This window comes from Pseudonaja textilis, chromosome 7, assembly GCF_049901715.1.
Source record: "Pseudonaja textilis isolate UNSWEBS1 chromosome 7, rPseTex1.2, whole genome shotgun sequence".
Taxonomy (NCBI): domain Eukaryota; kingdom Metazoa; phylum Chordata; class Lepidosauria; order Squamata; family Elapidae; genus Pseudonaja; species Pseudonaja textilis.
In genome coordinates, this window is record NC_141996.1 from 39,757,202 (window position 1) to 39,775,682 (window position 18,481).

The 18,481-nt window shown below is 35.4% G+C and overlaps 1 protein-coding gene across 5 annotated transcripts in view; it reads right to left on the reverse strand.

Moving 5' to 3' along the window:
- Positions 1–18,481, reverse strand: part of CADM2 (cell adhesion molecule 2) — a 393,141-nt gene that overhangs the window by 151,192 nt on the left and 223,468 nt on the right. For all 5 annotated transcript variants that reach the window (XR_015744336.1, XM_026700674.2, XM_087937496.1 and 2 more), the window contains one exon: positions 13,778–13,927. Coding sequence is in view for 4 of the 5 variants with exons in the window: in XM_026700674.2 (XP_026556459.1) it covers positions 13,778–13,927 (150 nt within the window). In the remaining variant the exon portion in view is untranslated. The remainder of the gene's footprint in view (positions 1–13,777; positions 13,928–18,481) is intronic.

An 18,481-nucleotide genomic window follows, 5' to 3' on the forward strand; every position in this document is an offset into this window, starting at 1 on the left:
AATCATTCACACTTCAGCAAACGAATTGCACATTATCCTATGCTTCACTATTTCCCCTGAAAACTATTCATTTGCAATAGTAGCAAATATATGTAGCTGAGGTGTAGGATTTGAGTGAAGGTTCGTTCTCCGAGTTTGTGGGCTAATTTCTGAAGATTTCATTACTAGGCTAGGTAACATCTTCAGCAGAATTTAGGGGACATCCCCTAAACTCTGCTGAAGATATTACCTAGCCTGGTAATATATATATATTATGGATCTTTGGTTATTCGGTTTTTTTCCCCGCATAAAATTTTTCCCAATGTAAAACATACATCGGACAAACCAATAGAAGAAGTGCACACATTGAAGAACACAAGAACTCAATCAAAAAAGAAGAGCCGACCTCTTCCCTGGTCCAACACCTCAAAGCCACAGGACATGAGATTGACTTTAAAAATACCAGAACTATCGCCAAAACTGAACACTTCAACAACAGAATAATCAGGGAAGCCATAGAGATAGAAAAACACCCACACAGGATCTTCCCCTTTCTGCATCTTCTTTCTGTTGTTTTAAGACTCATTTTCAATTCCTCCAGGAGTGATGGCATTTTAAACACTTTTGAACAACCTCCCGATTGACTTTAAGTAAAAACAGAAAAAGAAAGAAAAAAACCAATGCCAAAAACTTTTCTTTTTAATCACCAAATGATCCCAGACTGTTCCTTCTTGTTTCTTTCCTTTCCTTTTCCTCTCCGTGGGTTACTGTATCTTTTAATAAGATTTCAGTTACAATGTATCCTTGGGAGTCTTTTCAAAGTTTCACTGTTAATCCTCTTTATTTTTCCAGGTGGCACTCCATTTTTCCATTATTCCAAGTCCCACCCTTTTGCCTCCACTCTTCTCCTTTTTAGGGCTTTAAAATGATCAAGAAAAAAATCTTTATTCTCCTTTTGACACTATATTTCAGCTTAAGGTTGCCTATTAGTGTCAAAGTAGATTAATATAAATTTCTTTCCATACCATTTGTAATTGTCAATATAAAGGTTAAAAAAGGGTTTTTAACCTCCTTTTCTCTCTCCTTCACTGCTTAAAGATCTTCTTTCAGAAGTATCCCTCTAGGTACTTTTAGATTCAGGGTACCTTGCTTAGATGTTCTCTGTTGTTTAGCCTGGTCTGTCCTGCTTTCCTGTTTGTCTTCCTCCTGCACAATCTTATCCAGTCGGGTTCTTCTTTGAGGTGGCCATTTCTGACCACCGCTGCAACCGCCTTCGGGGAAGGGAGTTTAGACCAGCCAAGGAGGAGAGATGCAGCTCCCTTCCACTCGGCTAGCAATCTCCCCCCACTTCACCACCTCTATGGGGTGGCTACAGCCCCGAATCCAAAGGATCGGGGCGCTCCAGCGGCGAGCACAGATCGAAACCGTGCACGATCGTGGATTTCAGTCTGTCGCTGAAGAGACCCAAACCGGAAGTCCTAAAGATGGTGAATTTCTCACAACATTCAACAATTGGCAATCAATATATAAATTTATTGTCTAAATGACATATTATAATGTTAAAAATAAATATTTTTTAAAGTTACCTGATTAGTACAGCATTTCAAACTAATTCTATGAAATTATATTTTTCACTTTTTCTAAAGATTTCTTCCCTGGTTATACCTTATTTTCATTGTACATTAGATATTATACTATTTTGCAGCTCCCTGGCTGCTTTCATCCTTATTTGGCAAAACTCCTTGACCGGAAATTATGCTTTGTGATTAATTTACATGATTCATAGAAAGTCAACTTTTGTAGGTGTGTGCTGTGAATGATCTGACATTCACACAAATTTTCTGGTGATTAATTTACCTAAATTTCATTTTTTCTTATGTGGAAAAAAATAAATAAAATCAAAGCAATATTTTCTACCAAGGAAAATCTTGAGAAGAGAAAATATGCCAGAAGAAATTCTCACTGTAATACTTACATGCAGTGTTGTATAAACTGATTACAATAGCATGTCCCATTTTTAATATTGGTAATATATTTTTAAATTGACATGAGAAATATTTTTGCAAATGTTTGTTATGTTATTAGGAATTAGGATATACTAGTCCAAGAATGAGATAAATATATTTGAATAACATATTTTTATCACCTGTCTCTGTAACACCTGTATTACATCTCTATCTAAAATTGTTTTTCAAAATATAACAAAATTCTTGTGTTTTTCAGTTTTTATTGACTTTATTTTATTTGGCATTATTTAAAATCTGTACTGCAATATATAAATAGATGAGCAATTTTGTTACAATATTTCAATTTCATGCAATGATATTAAAAGATGTAAACCGAATCTCCCTTACTCATTATTCTTATTACCATGTTTCTAAGAAAATGTTCAGAACTTAAAAAAATATTTTTCAGCTTTAATAAATCTAAAACAATCTAAAATAGAAAAAAAATGTAGTTTTGAAAATTGACAATATCTCCTTTGGCAATCCTACTGATTTAAACAAAAGACAAAAAATATGACATGCCTATTGGAATTAAAAAAATCAAAAATGGCTATAACTAATACCTTTCTGAGCAAATAGGAACCCTGCATAGCTATTATTATGTTTAACATATAAGTATTCTAGTTAAATTCCTAAAAGCAACCATTCTGATTCAAAACACGTCGATTCCCTACAGGAATTCCCTATTATCGTGTATAAAAGCCTATGAATATAAGCTATGTGGGTGTGTCTTTTTCTCTTCAAGAAATCATGATAACCACACCATACCTTCAAGGAAGCCAGCATCACAATTGCAACATAAGTGATATGGATAGTCTGGAACATTCATGTAGAGAGGGTTATATGATCATTTCTATTAAAACAAGCACAAATTAACTACTGTAAAGTTTCATGTCTATTGCATAGTTCTTCCTTCTATTTATTTCCAATCTATATATGGATGTGGAACTATTCCAAACACGTCTAAACTTTGAAAACAAAAAGAAACATTTTAAGGAAATTTGTTGACCACATAGATATTGTAAAAACTCAATATTTTAATCCATACACAGCAGATATTTTCATATTCAATAAACCTTAGTATTTCCTGACATTCACTTTCATTGAAGTTCTGTTTCACAAACACCAGATAAAAACAGAGCACAAATTCTGGCATATTTTCTTAATACATCATGACTCACCATGCTACTCTGTTAGCTATTGTCACAATAAAATACTTAATTGCTAAAATATAAAAATGAGCAATGAAATTATACTTTACAAAAAACCATAATATATGCCCAAATGAAGCAAATTGTAAGTATTCTATTAATATTTTGTGATAATTTTATTTTCAACACTTCCTTTCAATTTTATTCTAATCAGACATTATTTACTGTATATTAAAGATACTGATGTAGATGCTAATATTTCTAGATTTCTTTCCTTTGAAAAAAATGGAGCTCATGAAAACATTTTGTTAGTGTTTTGGGGATAAACCCCCAAGCAGAGTATGCAGCAGCAGTCAAGCCAGGCAGGCAAATGAGAGAGAGAGTGGGCCCAAGAGTATACACACACTGGAGACAAAAACACTGTTTGTGGTTTTAAAATAGTTATTTAATACACACAGAGATTAAAGAATAGTCATTCAGTCCATATGTCAATATCCAGTATATCTATCCAGTTATCAAGTCCATTAACAGTCAGTACTATGTTATCTGCTTGAATATCTTCTCCTTCCGATACCTTTCTCTCAAGGACAACGCTGAATCCTCAGCTCACCAAGCAAACAGTCTTTGTTTCAGTTGAAATGGTATCTGGCACAGTAGCCTCCAAAAGTAAGCAGATAGACGTTCCAACACAGACAGCAGGCAGCAGACCAGGAACAGAACCAGGTGCATCCAGAAGCCGGGTCTATTACGTTTCCCTTCCTACCTATATTACTGCCTGCAACCGCACCCACAATGACATTGCAGTTTCTTGTGCTTAAAGCTACAAGACACTTAATCCTAGGTTTACATATTTATTCAACCCAAACCTGGTTGGTGTATCCATATACCCAACATTCTCCCCTTTTGGGTGACATAAATATGTAATGCCTTTACATTTTAAACCCATATTTTTCACAACTCTCTAGATGCTTAATAGCACCTTGGGCTTTAGTAAAATGATCAGCTACATTGTCCTCCGACATGCAGTACTCCAGCTGTATCAATTTACTCTGTACAGATTGTCTTACATTAAGATACCTCAAATCTGTATGTTTACTTCTCGTTTTAACTGCAATATTAGTGGCCATTTTAATTGCTGCCTGATTATCTTCATGTACAACTATAGGGTAATTTACAGTTATACCCATATCTTTTAACATTTGTATATACATAATCAACTCAGTACATAGTAGTGATAAACAGGAGAATTCTGCCTCCATAGTAGACAAACTTATATGCTGTTGTCTAATTGACTTCCAACCAATTAATGTCTTACCCAGCATTATGGCTGTTCCTGAAGTCGACTTTCTTGTGTCTCTTTCTGATGCAAAGCTAGCATCTGCATAAGCACTCAATATGAGATCACCTTCTGGTTCTAAATACAGTGCATGGTGTAATGTTCCTTTAAGATATCTTAGAATTCTTTTCAATGCTATCCAGTGACATTGAAGCGGGTCATTATTGTGTCGTGCCAGCTGATTAATACAAAAAGCAATATCTGGCCTTGACCAATTGCTAATATATGATAAGCTACCAATCAAAGATTGATACAGTTCCTTATCACATTTGGGACTTTGTGTATCCATTTTGCAAATATCCTGACTCATTGGAGTCTTTACAGGCTTACAAAGTTCCATTTTATAATCTAATAGCAATTTAGATATCTTATCTTCTTGAGATATCTTAAACCCTTTCTGTGTTCTCAGTATATTCAAACCTAGATATCTCTTTATCTCCCCTAATTGCTTGATTTTTATTTTCTTGGCTAATGATGATATTATTTCATTTGCTTCATCATTAGTCTTAGTTATCAGAGCAATATCATCAGTAAACAACAATAATAATGATATCTTCCCATTCTTTTCTCTCTTAAATAGACATGGGTCGGCTAAACCAGCTTTAAACCCTATATTGTTCAGTTCCTTCACAATATACTGGTTCCATTCATAGCCCGATTGTTTAAGACCATAAAGGCTCTTCTTTAATAACCAACAATCACTATCATTATTATTGTCATCCTTAAATCCATTAGGCCTTTTCATATAAACAGTATGTCTTAGTGGAGCATGCAAGTAAGCAGTTTCCACATCAAGATGGTTAACTATATATTGCTTGCTTGCTGCCCACACTAATGCTGCCCTTAAAGTTGCTGCTTTCAGACTAGGTGCAAATACTTCATCATAGTCTTTTGCACTTTGTCTAAAGCCTTGGGCTACTAACCTTGCCTTATGGATTGTGTTTCCATCCTTATCTGTTTTTATTTTAAAAATCCATCTGCAGCCAATGGGTTTTTCATTACTAGGTAATCTCACGTTTTCATACACTTGCATATCCTTCAAAGACTTCAATTCTTTATTAATTGCTGCATACCAATTTTCTTTCTCTTTAGAAGGATACTTTTAATCTCATCCACAGTATTTGGGATTCTATTTTCCTGGCACACTGTATTAGCCTGGTATCTTTCAGGCGGTTTAGATATACGTGTAGTCCTTCTGGGTATTACTGGGCTTGGTTGAGTTACTACCTGTTCCTCATCCTCAGCTATTTCTTCCTCTAGGGGCTGTGCTTCTTCCTGTACTTCTTCCTTTACATTATTTTTAAAGTTACAGGGATACTTAATGGGATTTCTATATGATTCAATAACCACTTCGTTATTGCTATCCTGCTCTAACTTATCCCATCCTACGTGCTCTAGAAATTGGGCATTGGCACTACATAACACCTTAGATGTGCCTTTCTCCCAAAATCTATATGCCCTATGGTTAGCTTGGTAACCAACAAAGAATAATTGTTTAGCTCGATGTTGCCCTTTACGCCTGAGTTGTGTAGGGATATGCACCCATGCTGGTGCACCAAATGTGTGCAGGTAACTCAGATCAGGCTTCCTGCCATGCCACATGGTGAATGGTATTTCACCAGTAGTTGAGTTAACCACGTTGTTCAATAAATGATTAGCACACATTACGGCCTCCCCCCACAAAGAATCAGGTAACCCAGAATCAGTTAACATAGTACGGGTCATCGCCTGCAATGTTTTGCCTCGCCTTTCAACAAATGCATTGTGTTGTGGTCTGTATGGTGCAGATGTCTTGTGAGCTATTCCAGCTGCCTTTAATCTATGCTGGAATTTGCTATTAACAAATTCCATGCCATTATCTGTCACCAGGGTTATAATTTGCCGTTTGGTTTTTCTTTCAGCAAACCTTAACCAATTGAAGAAATGTTGATATGTTTCAGTTTTGCTTTTCATTAAGTAGCAAAACCCATATCTAGAGTAATGGTCCATAATGCTCAGTATATATCGAGCACCCCCCATACTGGGTTTCTTTGGACCTATAATGTCTGCAAATACTACTTCTAAAGGTTCTTTAGTTTTGAAACCATTTAGCCTATTTGCAGGCAATACTTTACTCTTATCTTCACAACAGACATTACAACGCAAATACTTATCACAGGGCTTTAACCTTACTCCTTCAGATAACTCTACTGTACGTTTTAGCATTTTAAAATTTACATGCCCCAAACGCCTATGCAATAAATGGATACAATCATCATGAGGCTTGATATTATTAAATACAGTCTGTGCCTCCCCTTTCTTACTGTCATGTAAGACATACAATGCTCCATTTAAAGCTGCAGTTACCTTTTTGCCATCTCTTTCCAGTATGCACTTATTATTCTTAAATGTAACCACATATCCTAGTTTATCTAATACTCTTACAGAAAGTAAGTTCATCTTTAACTGTGGTACATACAACATTTTTACATTCTGGTTTAAACATGGACAATAAGCAATACCTTCACCCTTGGCCTTGAGGTGCCAGCCATTGGCGAGTGATATACGCTGAGAGCTTGTAGACATTTTTATAAACTTTGTCTTATCTCTCGTGATGCAGTGGGATGCACCACTGTCCACCACCCATAAATCATTCTTGATATCACAATTGCCAAACGTGGCCAGTTCAAAGGATTTCTTTGGCTTTTTTACATTCTGGCTTTTTACTTTTTTGCAGAATCTTGCCAAATGTCCTCTGCCTCCACAATTAAAACACTTTTTAATTGTGTATGCCGTCGAAGATAACTTCTCTTCTTCCGGGTGCTTTACTTTACACAGCTGGTTTCTTTCCAGCCTTGAAGATAATTTCTCTTCTTTATTAGGCTTATCTTCTCTCAGCTGGTCACGTTCAAACCTTCTCCTGGCTTCTTCTAATAGCCTGCCGGTTATCACAGTTACTGATAAACTGTCTTTTGGCAACACCTCTAATGCAGTCACAAAATCATCATAGCTTCGATCCAGAGAAGACAGTATGATGTATACTTGTTGCAACTCATTAAAAATAAGCTCTTTTTCTTGCAATTCTTGAAAAATGCTTTTCATACAGTTTAAATGAGTTAACATGTCTCCATTCCTCTCAAGATGTGTTCTAAACAGCTTCCGTGTAAGATTGATATGAGCTCCTACACTGTCTCGAACATAAATCCTTTTGAGATTATCCCAGCAGTCTGCAGCATTTTCCACTCCACGGATATGAATGAGTTGTTGGTCAGACAGGGTGAGACCTATGATGCACAAAGCCTGTTCATTCTTTCGTTCATAGTCCTGTATCAGTTTATAATCCTCTTCATCGTTAGGATTTAAGTTTGATACATCTGGTGGGTTTGTTATTATGTTCCACAAACCTTCTCTTCGTAGAAGTAAACTACATTTCATTGACCATGAAACATAGTTTGTTCCATCTAGTCTGGCTATCATGGACAGACTTGGCAAATTTACTTGTGCCATTTCTCTTGAGAAAAATAACTATTTAACAAACAGTTTGTCTTTACAGCAATGTGCAACTCACCCCAACACTCTAACTGCTATAACCTGGTTAGTTAGACTGTGCACACTGCTGGGCCCATAACCAATGTTAGTGTTTTGGGGATAAACCCCCAAGCAGAGTATGCAGCAGCAGTCAAGCCAGGCAGGCAAATGAGAGAGAGAGTGGGCCCAAGAGTATACACACACTGGAGACAAAAACACTGTTTGTGGTTTTAAAATAGTTATTTAATACACACAGAGATTAAAGAATAGTCATTCAGTCCATATGTCAATATCCAGTATATCTATCCAGTTATCAAGTCCATTAACAGTCAGTACTATGTTCTTATCTGCTTGAATATCTTCTCCTTCCGATACCTTTCTCTCAAGGACAACGCTGAATCCTCAGCTCACCAAGCAAACAGTCTTTGTTTCAGTTGAAATGGTATCTGGCACAGTAGCCTCCAAAAGTAAGCAGATAGACGTTCCAACACAGACAGCAGGCAGCAGACCAGGAACAGAACCAGGTGCATCCAGAAGCCAGGTCTATTACGTTTCCCTTCCTACCTATATTACTGCCTGCAACCGCACCCACAATGACATTGCAGTTTCTTGTGCTTAAAGCTACAAGACACTTAATCCTAGGTTTACATATTTATTCAACCCAAACCTGGTTGGTGTATCCATATACCCAACATATTTTTTGCAAAACATTTATAGCAAGAACTAGATTAGTTAAATCTGAAGCATCATAGCTTTACTTACATGTTAATAACTTGACAGCTGTATAAGAGTGGCATGTGAATTTCTTGAAAAAGACATTCACATGTTGAAGAAACAGATATGAGAACCATTCTTCATTATAGATACTGTATGTATTGTTGTTTTCCTTTTCTGTATTAGATTGTCACTGATTCTCTAAAAACAATACTACATAAAGTACCAATAAATACTGTATTTAATCAAACAAATTAACTGGTACAAACTAAATCTTATATGCTTGGGATTTTTCTGGGAAAAATAGGATGGAGTGCCAGTACATCTCATTCTCCATTCCTCCTGTTCTAAACAAACTGTTTGATGTTTTCTCAATTTTGTATCACTACTTAGACACACACAAATACATTAATATATTAAATCTCATATGTATTTATGATAATTGACAATACTGGTAAGATCCTTTCAAAAGAAATACTTCCTACAGAACCTCAATATTTACCAGCCAATGTCCCTGCTCAAAGTGACCTCATCTTTTCTGGGAAAGGAGGAGCTGGACATTTACAGGCTCTCAAGGAGATTAACTTCAGGATTTGAAGAATAAAATTATTCTTCAGTTATTCAGTAAAGTTATTCAGTAAAGTTATTATTTATTCTTACTATTAAGTTAAAAAATAAACATATGTGGGATATGTTTGAGCCTGTTGGTCCTGATAAAATGTAGAGAGTACTTGGAGTTACTAGTGGGGTGGGGATTTGCTTGGTTTTTAGTTGCAATATAATTTAGGGATGGGTTATTTGATGTAAACCACTTAGAAGCTGTGGAGCAAACAAAAAATCTTGATAAATAAATAGTGAGCAACTGAATTAATTTATTTAATTATACTTGCTTTGCACTATGCATCTGACGGCTATTTTGTGATCCCTGGTATCTTTCTTGCCAGTTTAGGGGACTGAGGGAGAAGCACATTGTCATGACAGTTTTCTACCTTTTTCTAGGGTTGCTTCAGTTAGTGTTGTAATTCACCATGTAGTACCACTGCTCTGGGAGCTATATTTTCTCCCAACAGCTTCTGGGTGTAATTTATAGTGTTGATTATCATTATCATTACCCACAAAGCACAAAACTGTAGAAAATGCAGGACTACCTGTCTCTGATTATTTTTGCCTATCTTACATGATTTTACTGATTGGACATGAATTAAGTTCTTTCTTGAGACAATATCATTTGATGGAACTTAGGAAGTATCCTTCTCATGTGTACCTTTAGTATGGTTTCCCCGCTTCTCTGTAATAGGATAGCCTCTCAGCCTCTACGAATTTTTTAAAAATCTTCATTTTTGTGTGTGCAATGTTATTTAGAAGAGGCTTATTTAATGTATAACACCCAGAGTAACAACTACATGAGTTATACAGCTGTACAAATCTTGTAAATAAATATTGAACACTTGTAGTAACATGATTTCTCATTGTCTTTCTGCAAGGTATTTTCTGCATTATCAAAGTACAAAATGCTTATTGAACATTCTATTTTTTTTAATACTGGTATAAAATTAATTACAGAGCTTTGGTGGTGACCATTCAAATTGAGGATTTGCCAAAATCCATATTTGCATATTTAATTTCAGAGATTTTACCAGGCTTATTCTACCGAAAAAAATGATGCTGTTTTAGATCTGTTTTAGATCTGAACAGACAAAGAGGCAAATTCAGGCTGCTTTATTCTACTCCTCAGTGGAATCAAAATAAGATAAAATATAAATTTATTTTTAAGTAATAGTTATTTTCTTTTCTTTAGCCTATCTAACCTGATGTTTTAAACTGGCCATTTTAGTTATTTATTGAATATTAATTTGATCTTAAAATGTTTTTGAAATCTCAAATTAGCACAATAACCTAACCCAAATCATAGTATGCAACAATGATCTAATGTCATATTGAGAATTTCAATGATCTAATGTCACATTGACATTTTAATATTATAAGCTTATAAATTTGTTTTTCTTTCTTTGTTCCTGATTCTTTTCCTGTATTTCCTCTTAGTAATGTTATGATGCATATATCAGAACAAACAAATAACCTTTGGGGTTGGTTTGTTTTTAATGTAAGTGTCGGTCAGGATTCAAAATAGAGCCTGGCTATGTAAGGTACTGTTGATTTTCCATTACTCAGATGTTTGGCACAATGGAGCTATTCTAAATCCACTCAACAAAATTTGGATACTGCATGGGACTAAAGAAGCATTCTTTCTCTATCCATGCTCTCTGGAACAGCATCCCTGCAAATTACAGATGGCATCCAGTCTCTTAAGGTTCTGGAAAATTTGTATGACTTAGTTCTGTTCATATGTTATGTAACCCTGTTATGGTTTTATTCTTATTGTTGCTTTAGTCCAGGCTGCTGCATTTTATTTCATTTTTTGTTTAATGTTAATTGTGCATTTTGCTATTACAAACTACCCAGAGTCTATTGGAGCAGGTGGCCACAATCAATGTAATTAATTTATTCAATAAAATGCTATTAGAATTATGCAATTAGGAAAAATACAATTCTATGAAGATAAGGTTTTTATTTAGAATCGAACAGAATTTATTTATTAGGTTTCGAAGGCTGCCCAACTCAATAATAACTGTGTGGGTACCATTTTTTTTTTAAAAAAAAAAACCTCTTGTGAAAAGTATATTATAAACCATCTTGACAGAACTCAATTCAGGAGGACATGTACACCAACATATCCTAGAGCCTGGGGGGTGGGGGGTTGGGAACATTGTTTGCAAGGATAGCAAAGATGGGACTGGGATACTGTTCCAGAAATTGGATATCATGGTGTGTGAACTACTATAAAGCTATTAGTTTTAATGAGTTCTGTTGCATACATTGCAAATAAGGCCAGGAAGAAATGCTATCCGAAAAAAATAAGGAAAAGATATCAGAAAAAATGATAGCATATTAAGTAGGTATATTGATATTGTCCTAATAATTTACAGAGTGAGTGGCTTATATTTGTTTGTATATGAATAAAAGTTCAGTCCTCCGCAAAGGCTACTGATAATGATGTAGAAATACTGACTAACAGTGTGGGAGTACCACACTGGAGATGGCTATTACATTGACAGTAAATCCCTTGCTCCCTGCTTTCCCATCCACTCATCTTTTATTCTCATATTGTTGTGTTCTCATTATTTTCTTTTTAATTGTTTATTCCGTTCTCCCTATACTTTCCTATGTTTACATTTGTTTTCATTGTTGTAAGCCACCTAGAGTAGCTTCCCAGTGAGATAGGCAGCAAATAAATTTAACAAATGCATACATAAATGAATAACATTTGTAAAATTACAAGAAAAATTATTCCTTTATCATCTCATAACAAATTATTAAATAAAACATTAAACCATACCAAAAACTCAGAAATATTTCTTCCCACTTCCCAAAGATATGGAAATTGTAATTTTTATTGTTGTTTTTGAACGGGACAAATGGATTTTCCACAATTGGTGAGATTTGATAGCTTAATTTCACACTTAGACTATTAGAATGGATAGGTTTAAATAAATTATGTATGCATACATTTATTTGGAGAGAAAATTGTGTTGGTTAGGAGAATGAACATTAATAAACTTACTGGTATCAAACATCTATATATCAAGGGATAGTATTCCTTTATAGAACATATTGTGTATGTGACAGAAAATACATCACTTTCTATATCATATATGTGCTCCTCCCCCACCTCCCCCCCCCCCCAAAATAGTGGGAAAATATACACTTGCTCTATCAAATGTACCTATCACTATCACCTCCTCTTCCTTCTCTCTCCCTTCCTCCTCCCCTCCTCTTCTCTTCTTCTATTTCTCCTCTCTGTTCTTTCATTCTTCCCCCAAAAGATTCTCGGATCAGTTACAAGATGTAAACTCAAGGCAGGAAATTTCTTTTTTTTTTTTTGTACTCCTTAGAGCTGCAAAATAGGCACTATAATATTATTTTATACTATATCAAGGACAGCAAGTATGTGTGTGTGTGTGTATTTGTTTTCTGAGGTTCTCGCGGGTATTTGTATGTGGATCTTTGGTTATTCGGGTTTTCTCGCGTAAGATTGTAAGTATCTAGGCAACGTTTCGATGAAGTCTCATTCATCATCTTCAGGCTTGTGTCTTCTGCTCTGTGCTTCTCAGAGTAACAATTTACTCTGAGAAGCACAGAGCAGAAGACACAAGCCTGAAGATGATGAATGAGACTTCATCGAAACGTTGCCTAGATACTTCCAATCTTACGCGGGAGAAAACCCGAATAACCAAAGATCGATACACACACACACACACACACACACACACACACACACACACACATATGAACAAGGAATCCAATGAAAGAAAACATAGAAACATACATTTTTTCCTTGGTAGAACACATGCAAATCCACAGGACAAATTGAAGAATGTGTGGTAGTTTAAATAGTGATATTAGACTGAAGCAGCATTTATTTTGGAAATACAAAGATAAAGCTAGTCCTCCACATTTCCATAATGCAAGACTGGTAGTTAACAAAATGACTAAAAAAGTCAACTTTGTCTTCTGAAACTGATGATGGGGCTGTTTGCTAATGGACATTTATATGCTAAATTATGTCATAATGCAACCACCATGATTATGCAGCTGCTTCCTGATACCTGACATAAGCTGCATTTTTTGTATGCTGATGTCATAATACACATTTCCACCTTTTTCCTTGCATGGAAATAAATAATAATAAATTTAGACTAATTTTGTACCTGTAATTAATCTGTTTAACCACACTTATATTCTTAATTCTCTATCCTTAGTGAACACAGATCATAATCACATCTTTAGTCAGCAGTAATAATAGAGAAGAAATGAAACAATTAAAACTTTTTTCAAATTAATATTAATATTCTATAATTTTACAATCAAACAATCATGTTCAAATTACACATTTTTTAGCCTGAGGATAATGTAAAATAGAATATCGAGTGTGAAACCATTATTTAACAGTAATATTATTATTATTTAAATGATCAACTGAGGGCCAAATATATATGTATATATATATATATATATATATTCACCTTTCTTGTCATCAAAGTACAAAGTTTGTTGAGCTGGATTCGACCACTGGAGGGAGGTGTTATCGTTTTGATCAACTCTACAAGTCAGCGTTGCTGTTTCACCCTCAATAACTGTAACATTCTGTGTGAGTGGAAACTGGCCTTGGCTGCCTGCGGAGGACATTAAAAAGAAAAAGAAATTATACTATATTAATAGTTATCAGGGTAGGTCAATATCTCTTACTTTCCCAAAGACATTCAGTGAGTTCCTGTTGTTTTATATTATTCCAGTAAGAAGAAAAAATTTTTAAAAATACAATCTTATCAGAATTGCTCTTAAGATAGATACATTATGCTTTTATCCATTCTTTTTCACAAAAACAATAATTTTATGAAAATTATCAGAATATGATTTCCTTTGTTTAAGTTAGTATCATTTTCTGACATGTAATAAGGCCAGGTGAACATTTTAACAATTTAAAATATTTTAGAATAAAGAAAAGTCACAAAATCTATATTTGTATTAACTAGTGTACCAACTTAAACAACAGTTTGCTAAATTTCTGTCTGTGTGATTAATGTACAGTAATTAAAGGCAGGCAAAATTATCAAGAATACTTTTGCAAAATCCTGAGAAGCAGATTCTTACCTGAAACATATCTTAGGGCAACTTCATATCTAAAATTCTAATTCAAAGATAATATGAATATTTTTATCAATATTTCTCTATTTTTTTTTATTCTAATTAGGCCTGATTTGTTTTTTTTCACTATTCCTAAACAGGAATAGTTAAAATGTTTTCAGAGTTCAAAAGTAACACTAAAGATGGGCAATTTAGTATTTTCATACTATAAGTCATGAAAATCAGATGACTGCCGCCTATTTGGAAAAATATGAATTATATACGTTTTCAAAAGTTCATGTTGTATTTTCTTTTTTCTTTAAGTAATATAGAAATACCTAGTAAAACATTTTAATACATTTTAAATGTATAATTTAGAAGTTACACATAATTTAGTCATTAATTGTTGAATTTATTCTTCTTCAATATTTTCAAACATTAAGATAAATACTGTTTTAAGGAGCAGACATTCAAAATGATGATAGACAGATAGATAGGAACACAATATCTTTCCTTAGATAAGAAATATTTAAGAATAGTATTGGCAGATCTTTTCCACTAGCAGTAACATATTTGTAGTGAGTTTTCTGGAAGACAGTAGCAGGAAGACTTAGTACTTAAAGCTGGTCACTTCTATTTTATGGCCATTAATAGTCCATAAATGGAACTTTTATTGAAACGATATAATTTCATTTAGGGGAAAATAAGTAAGCCTGCAAATTTAATGCACACAGATCTGCATATTTCTTATTTTTATTTCATTGATTTCTTAATTCTATTCTACTTTTCTTCAAGGAATAAAAGAAAGCATGCATCAGATATTATGCTAGGTTTTTTTTTTTCAAAAAATAACAATTTGTGAGTTTAGTTTGCTGAGAGATACTGGTCCAGAAACTGAACCTTGAGTGGATTTGACTACACCAGATAACACATGGTGTATCGAGATAGTGATTACTACTTTTTTCTTTGAGAACATCAAAAAATGAAGCCACATGGTAAAATTCAGGTACTGTAAATAAAAGAAAACAGTTATTCACAAACTACTTGCCATATTTATTATAAACTCCATCACCCATGCTAAACACAGCAATAATGTCAATAACAGTTGTTGAAAACAAAATTGTTTTCAACTTCCACTTTCATTGCATTAGATTAACTCACAACTTGATTAGCATGCAACAGCTTTATCTTTTCCAAGAATTTCTAGCTGACTTCTGTTCCATTCATATTGGTAGATTTTCCTTATCTGTATGCATAATTATTTCATCTTGAAATGTTATCATTCAATACTGCAGACTTAGAACCAGTATTGTAATAACTTCATAGTATTTAGTCTCCTTTAGATACAGCTCTATGCAACAGTACACTTAAATATGCAAAACTGAAATAAATTAGGAAAAAATATTGAACTTGTTGATGTGTTTGTCTTTTCCTTCAAAATATCTATAAAAACGGTCATGGTGATTGCTGACATTCTTTTTGATGAATTATTTCAACAAGCTGCTCATGAATCCAGCAGATGTTTATGTTGTCTAGACCAGTGAGAACCGTATGGACATTTTCCTTTTCTCCTCCCTGAAACAAATTTTAACAGAAGATCTAGACGCAAGAATGCCATGTGATAGCATAGAAAATACATTATCACATAATGGATGCATGAAAATTTACTAATAGTATTGGTTGTCTGGTTTTAATATACTGAACTCGAAAATAACATCCTTCCCTATTCACTTTTGCTTCCCTTCCCCTTCCCTTCCCTTCTCTTTCCTTTCCCAGAAGAATTTTTAAATATTGTGCTGTGCTTTCTATTATACTAAGACAACTAAAGATGGAGAAATAAAATTAGGAACCTAACCTGTGTCTAATGATTTTTATTATGTGAGGGAAACATTGTGCATAAGGAAAAATTTGTTTTGTATTAAATGGGAATAATGATTACAGAAAAAGAACAGGATCAACGATGGATTTTTTTTATTTGAAAAAAACAGGCTTAGATGTCTTGTGAAATTAAAAGGATTTTTCCCCATTATTGTTTGCTAGTAATCAGAAGTCAGAAACATTATATCTGTAATTGTGAAGAAAGATATACTAGTCGTGATTCAAATCAGACAGTTTGCCACCATAAATATCATGTTTCCTTGAAAATAAGACCTACCCCCAAAATAAGCCTGGCAGTGGCGTGGCCTGCCAGCCCCTTAGCACAGCACAGATACCTGTAAATCCAAGCGCAGAGGCAGAGAGAGAGGGAGACAGGCAATCCAGATGTACTACGTGGCTGCCTGGCTCATGGGAGGCTCGTGGGAGTATTGTGCAGTGCTACCAGCAGCAGGCAGAGGCAGAGGCATGGGGGAAGGGAGGCAGGGATCCCAATGCCCCGCATAGCTGCCTAGTTGGCATGGCCATAGCCAAGTTGAGAGACAGTGGGATGGGGTGGGCAGTGCATTAGGATATCCTGCCTCCACCTATGCCTCTGCCTCCACTTGGCTCTGCCATGCACTTTTCACCCAGAGGGAGACAAAGCTTTGTCTGCTTGCAAATGGGATTCTCCATATGAAAGTGTCCCATTTACAAGCAGGTAAAGCTTCGACTCGTCCTCATTTCTCCATCTAGGCAAAAACTATTTGGGCTTCTAAGGGTCACTTGGGAACAGAGTGTTTTGCCTGGCTGTGTTGCCCGGCCTCCTGCTCCGATGCCATGCTGATGCTGGAAGAAGTAAACTGGCAGCCATGTGGGCTCCTTCTGCGTATGGTTCTTGGTGCTGCTACAACCAGGCAGTTGTCAGAGCGTGGAGCCATGGGGCCCTTAAGTAAGCTGGTGTGCATGTCAGGCAGCTCCAACCCCCCCCCCCACCTTGCAGCAGTGGCACTCAAAAAATTAAGACCCCCAAAATAATCCCCAGTGCTTATTTCGGGGGCCCAAATAGTAAGAAAATAAGATTGGGTCTTATTTTCTTATTTTCGGGGAAACATGGTATTGAGTTATACTGTACAAGGATGACAGAATTAACAGGCTGGGTCAACTTGATCTATTATCATTCATTATTCCAATTTAAAGACAAAATATTGTCAATGACATATTTTTATGCATTTGCTGTAAGAAAAAGGCTTTAAATCCTTCAGACTACACTAAAAGTGTTGTATTCACAGATACCAGCATATGCTTCTACGTAGCTCATAAACATATACAGATTGTGTAGTGCAGGGGTCGCCAACCTTTTGGACCTCAGGGACCACCAAACTCATGATTTTAGATCCCAGGGACCACTAACTGGTTCTGTGAGTGTGGCCTAATTTGTGGGTGTGGCTTAGTGGTCATGTGACTGGCTGGGCATGGCTTGTATGTAAATATTATAAATATTTATATAAATATTGAATTTTTTATAAAAAAGAACAACTTTTACCCAAAATCAGGCAAAGCAGGCAGATTGAGTTGCTCACAGAATCACAGATTCATTCAGAGATCTATCTGCCACATAACGTTTGCTTGCAAGCAAACTCACAAAATTAACTCACAACACACCATGCATGTAAATATTGAATTTTTTATAAAAAAGAGCAAGCAAAGCAGGCAGATTTAGTTGCTCACAGAATCATTCAATGATCTATCTATCTGCCATCAGCTAGCTCAGTCTCTCAAATTTGTTTGCCTTGAGTCTGCACTGAATTTGCTTGCAAGCAAATCTTCAGCTAAGGTAGGTTTGGCTGTGCTGAGCCGAAGATCTAAAGACTAGCTAGAAAGCAAGAAATCCAACCATTTCCTGCTTCCTAGCTAATCTAAATCTCCCAGCACAGCAGAACAGATGATGGTTGGAAAAAGGAAAAATAGCAACTTAGCAGACAAGTTTACTGGGTAAGGAGTGAGTGGGTGGGGAGGGTTCCCGTGGGCCATGAGGGCGGTGCAGTCTTGTGTTTCTGTGCATCATGGATTAATTGCTTTCTGGTGGTGTTCTGGGGGTGAGATTTCTCTGCGGCCCACCAAAATTTTCTCACGGCCCATCAGTGGGCTGCAGCCCACCGGTTGGCTACCACTGGTGTAGTGAATAGATTTTGCTAGATAGTAGAATATGGAGCATAGAATAATAGAATTGGAAAGGATGTTTGAGG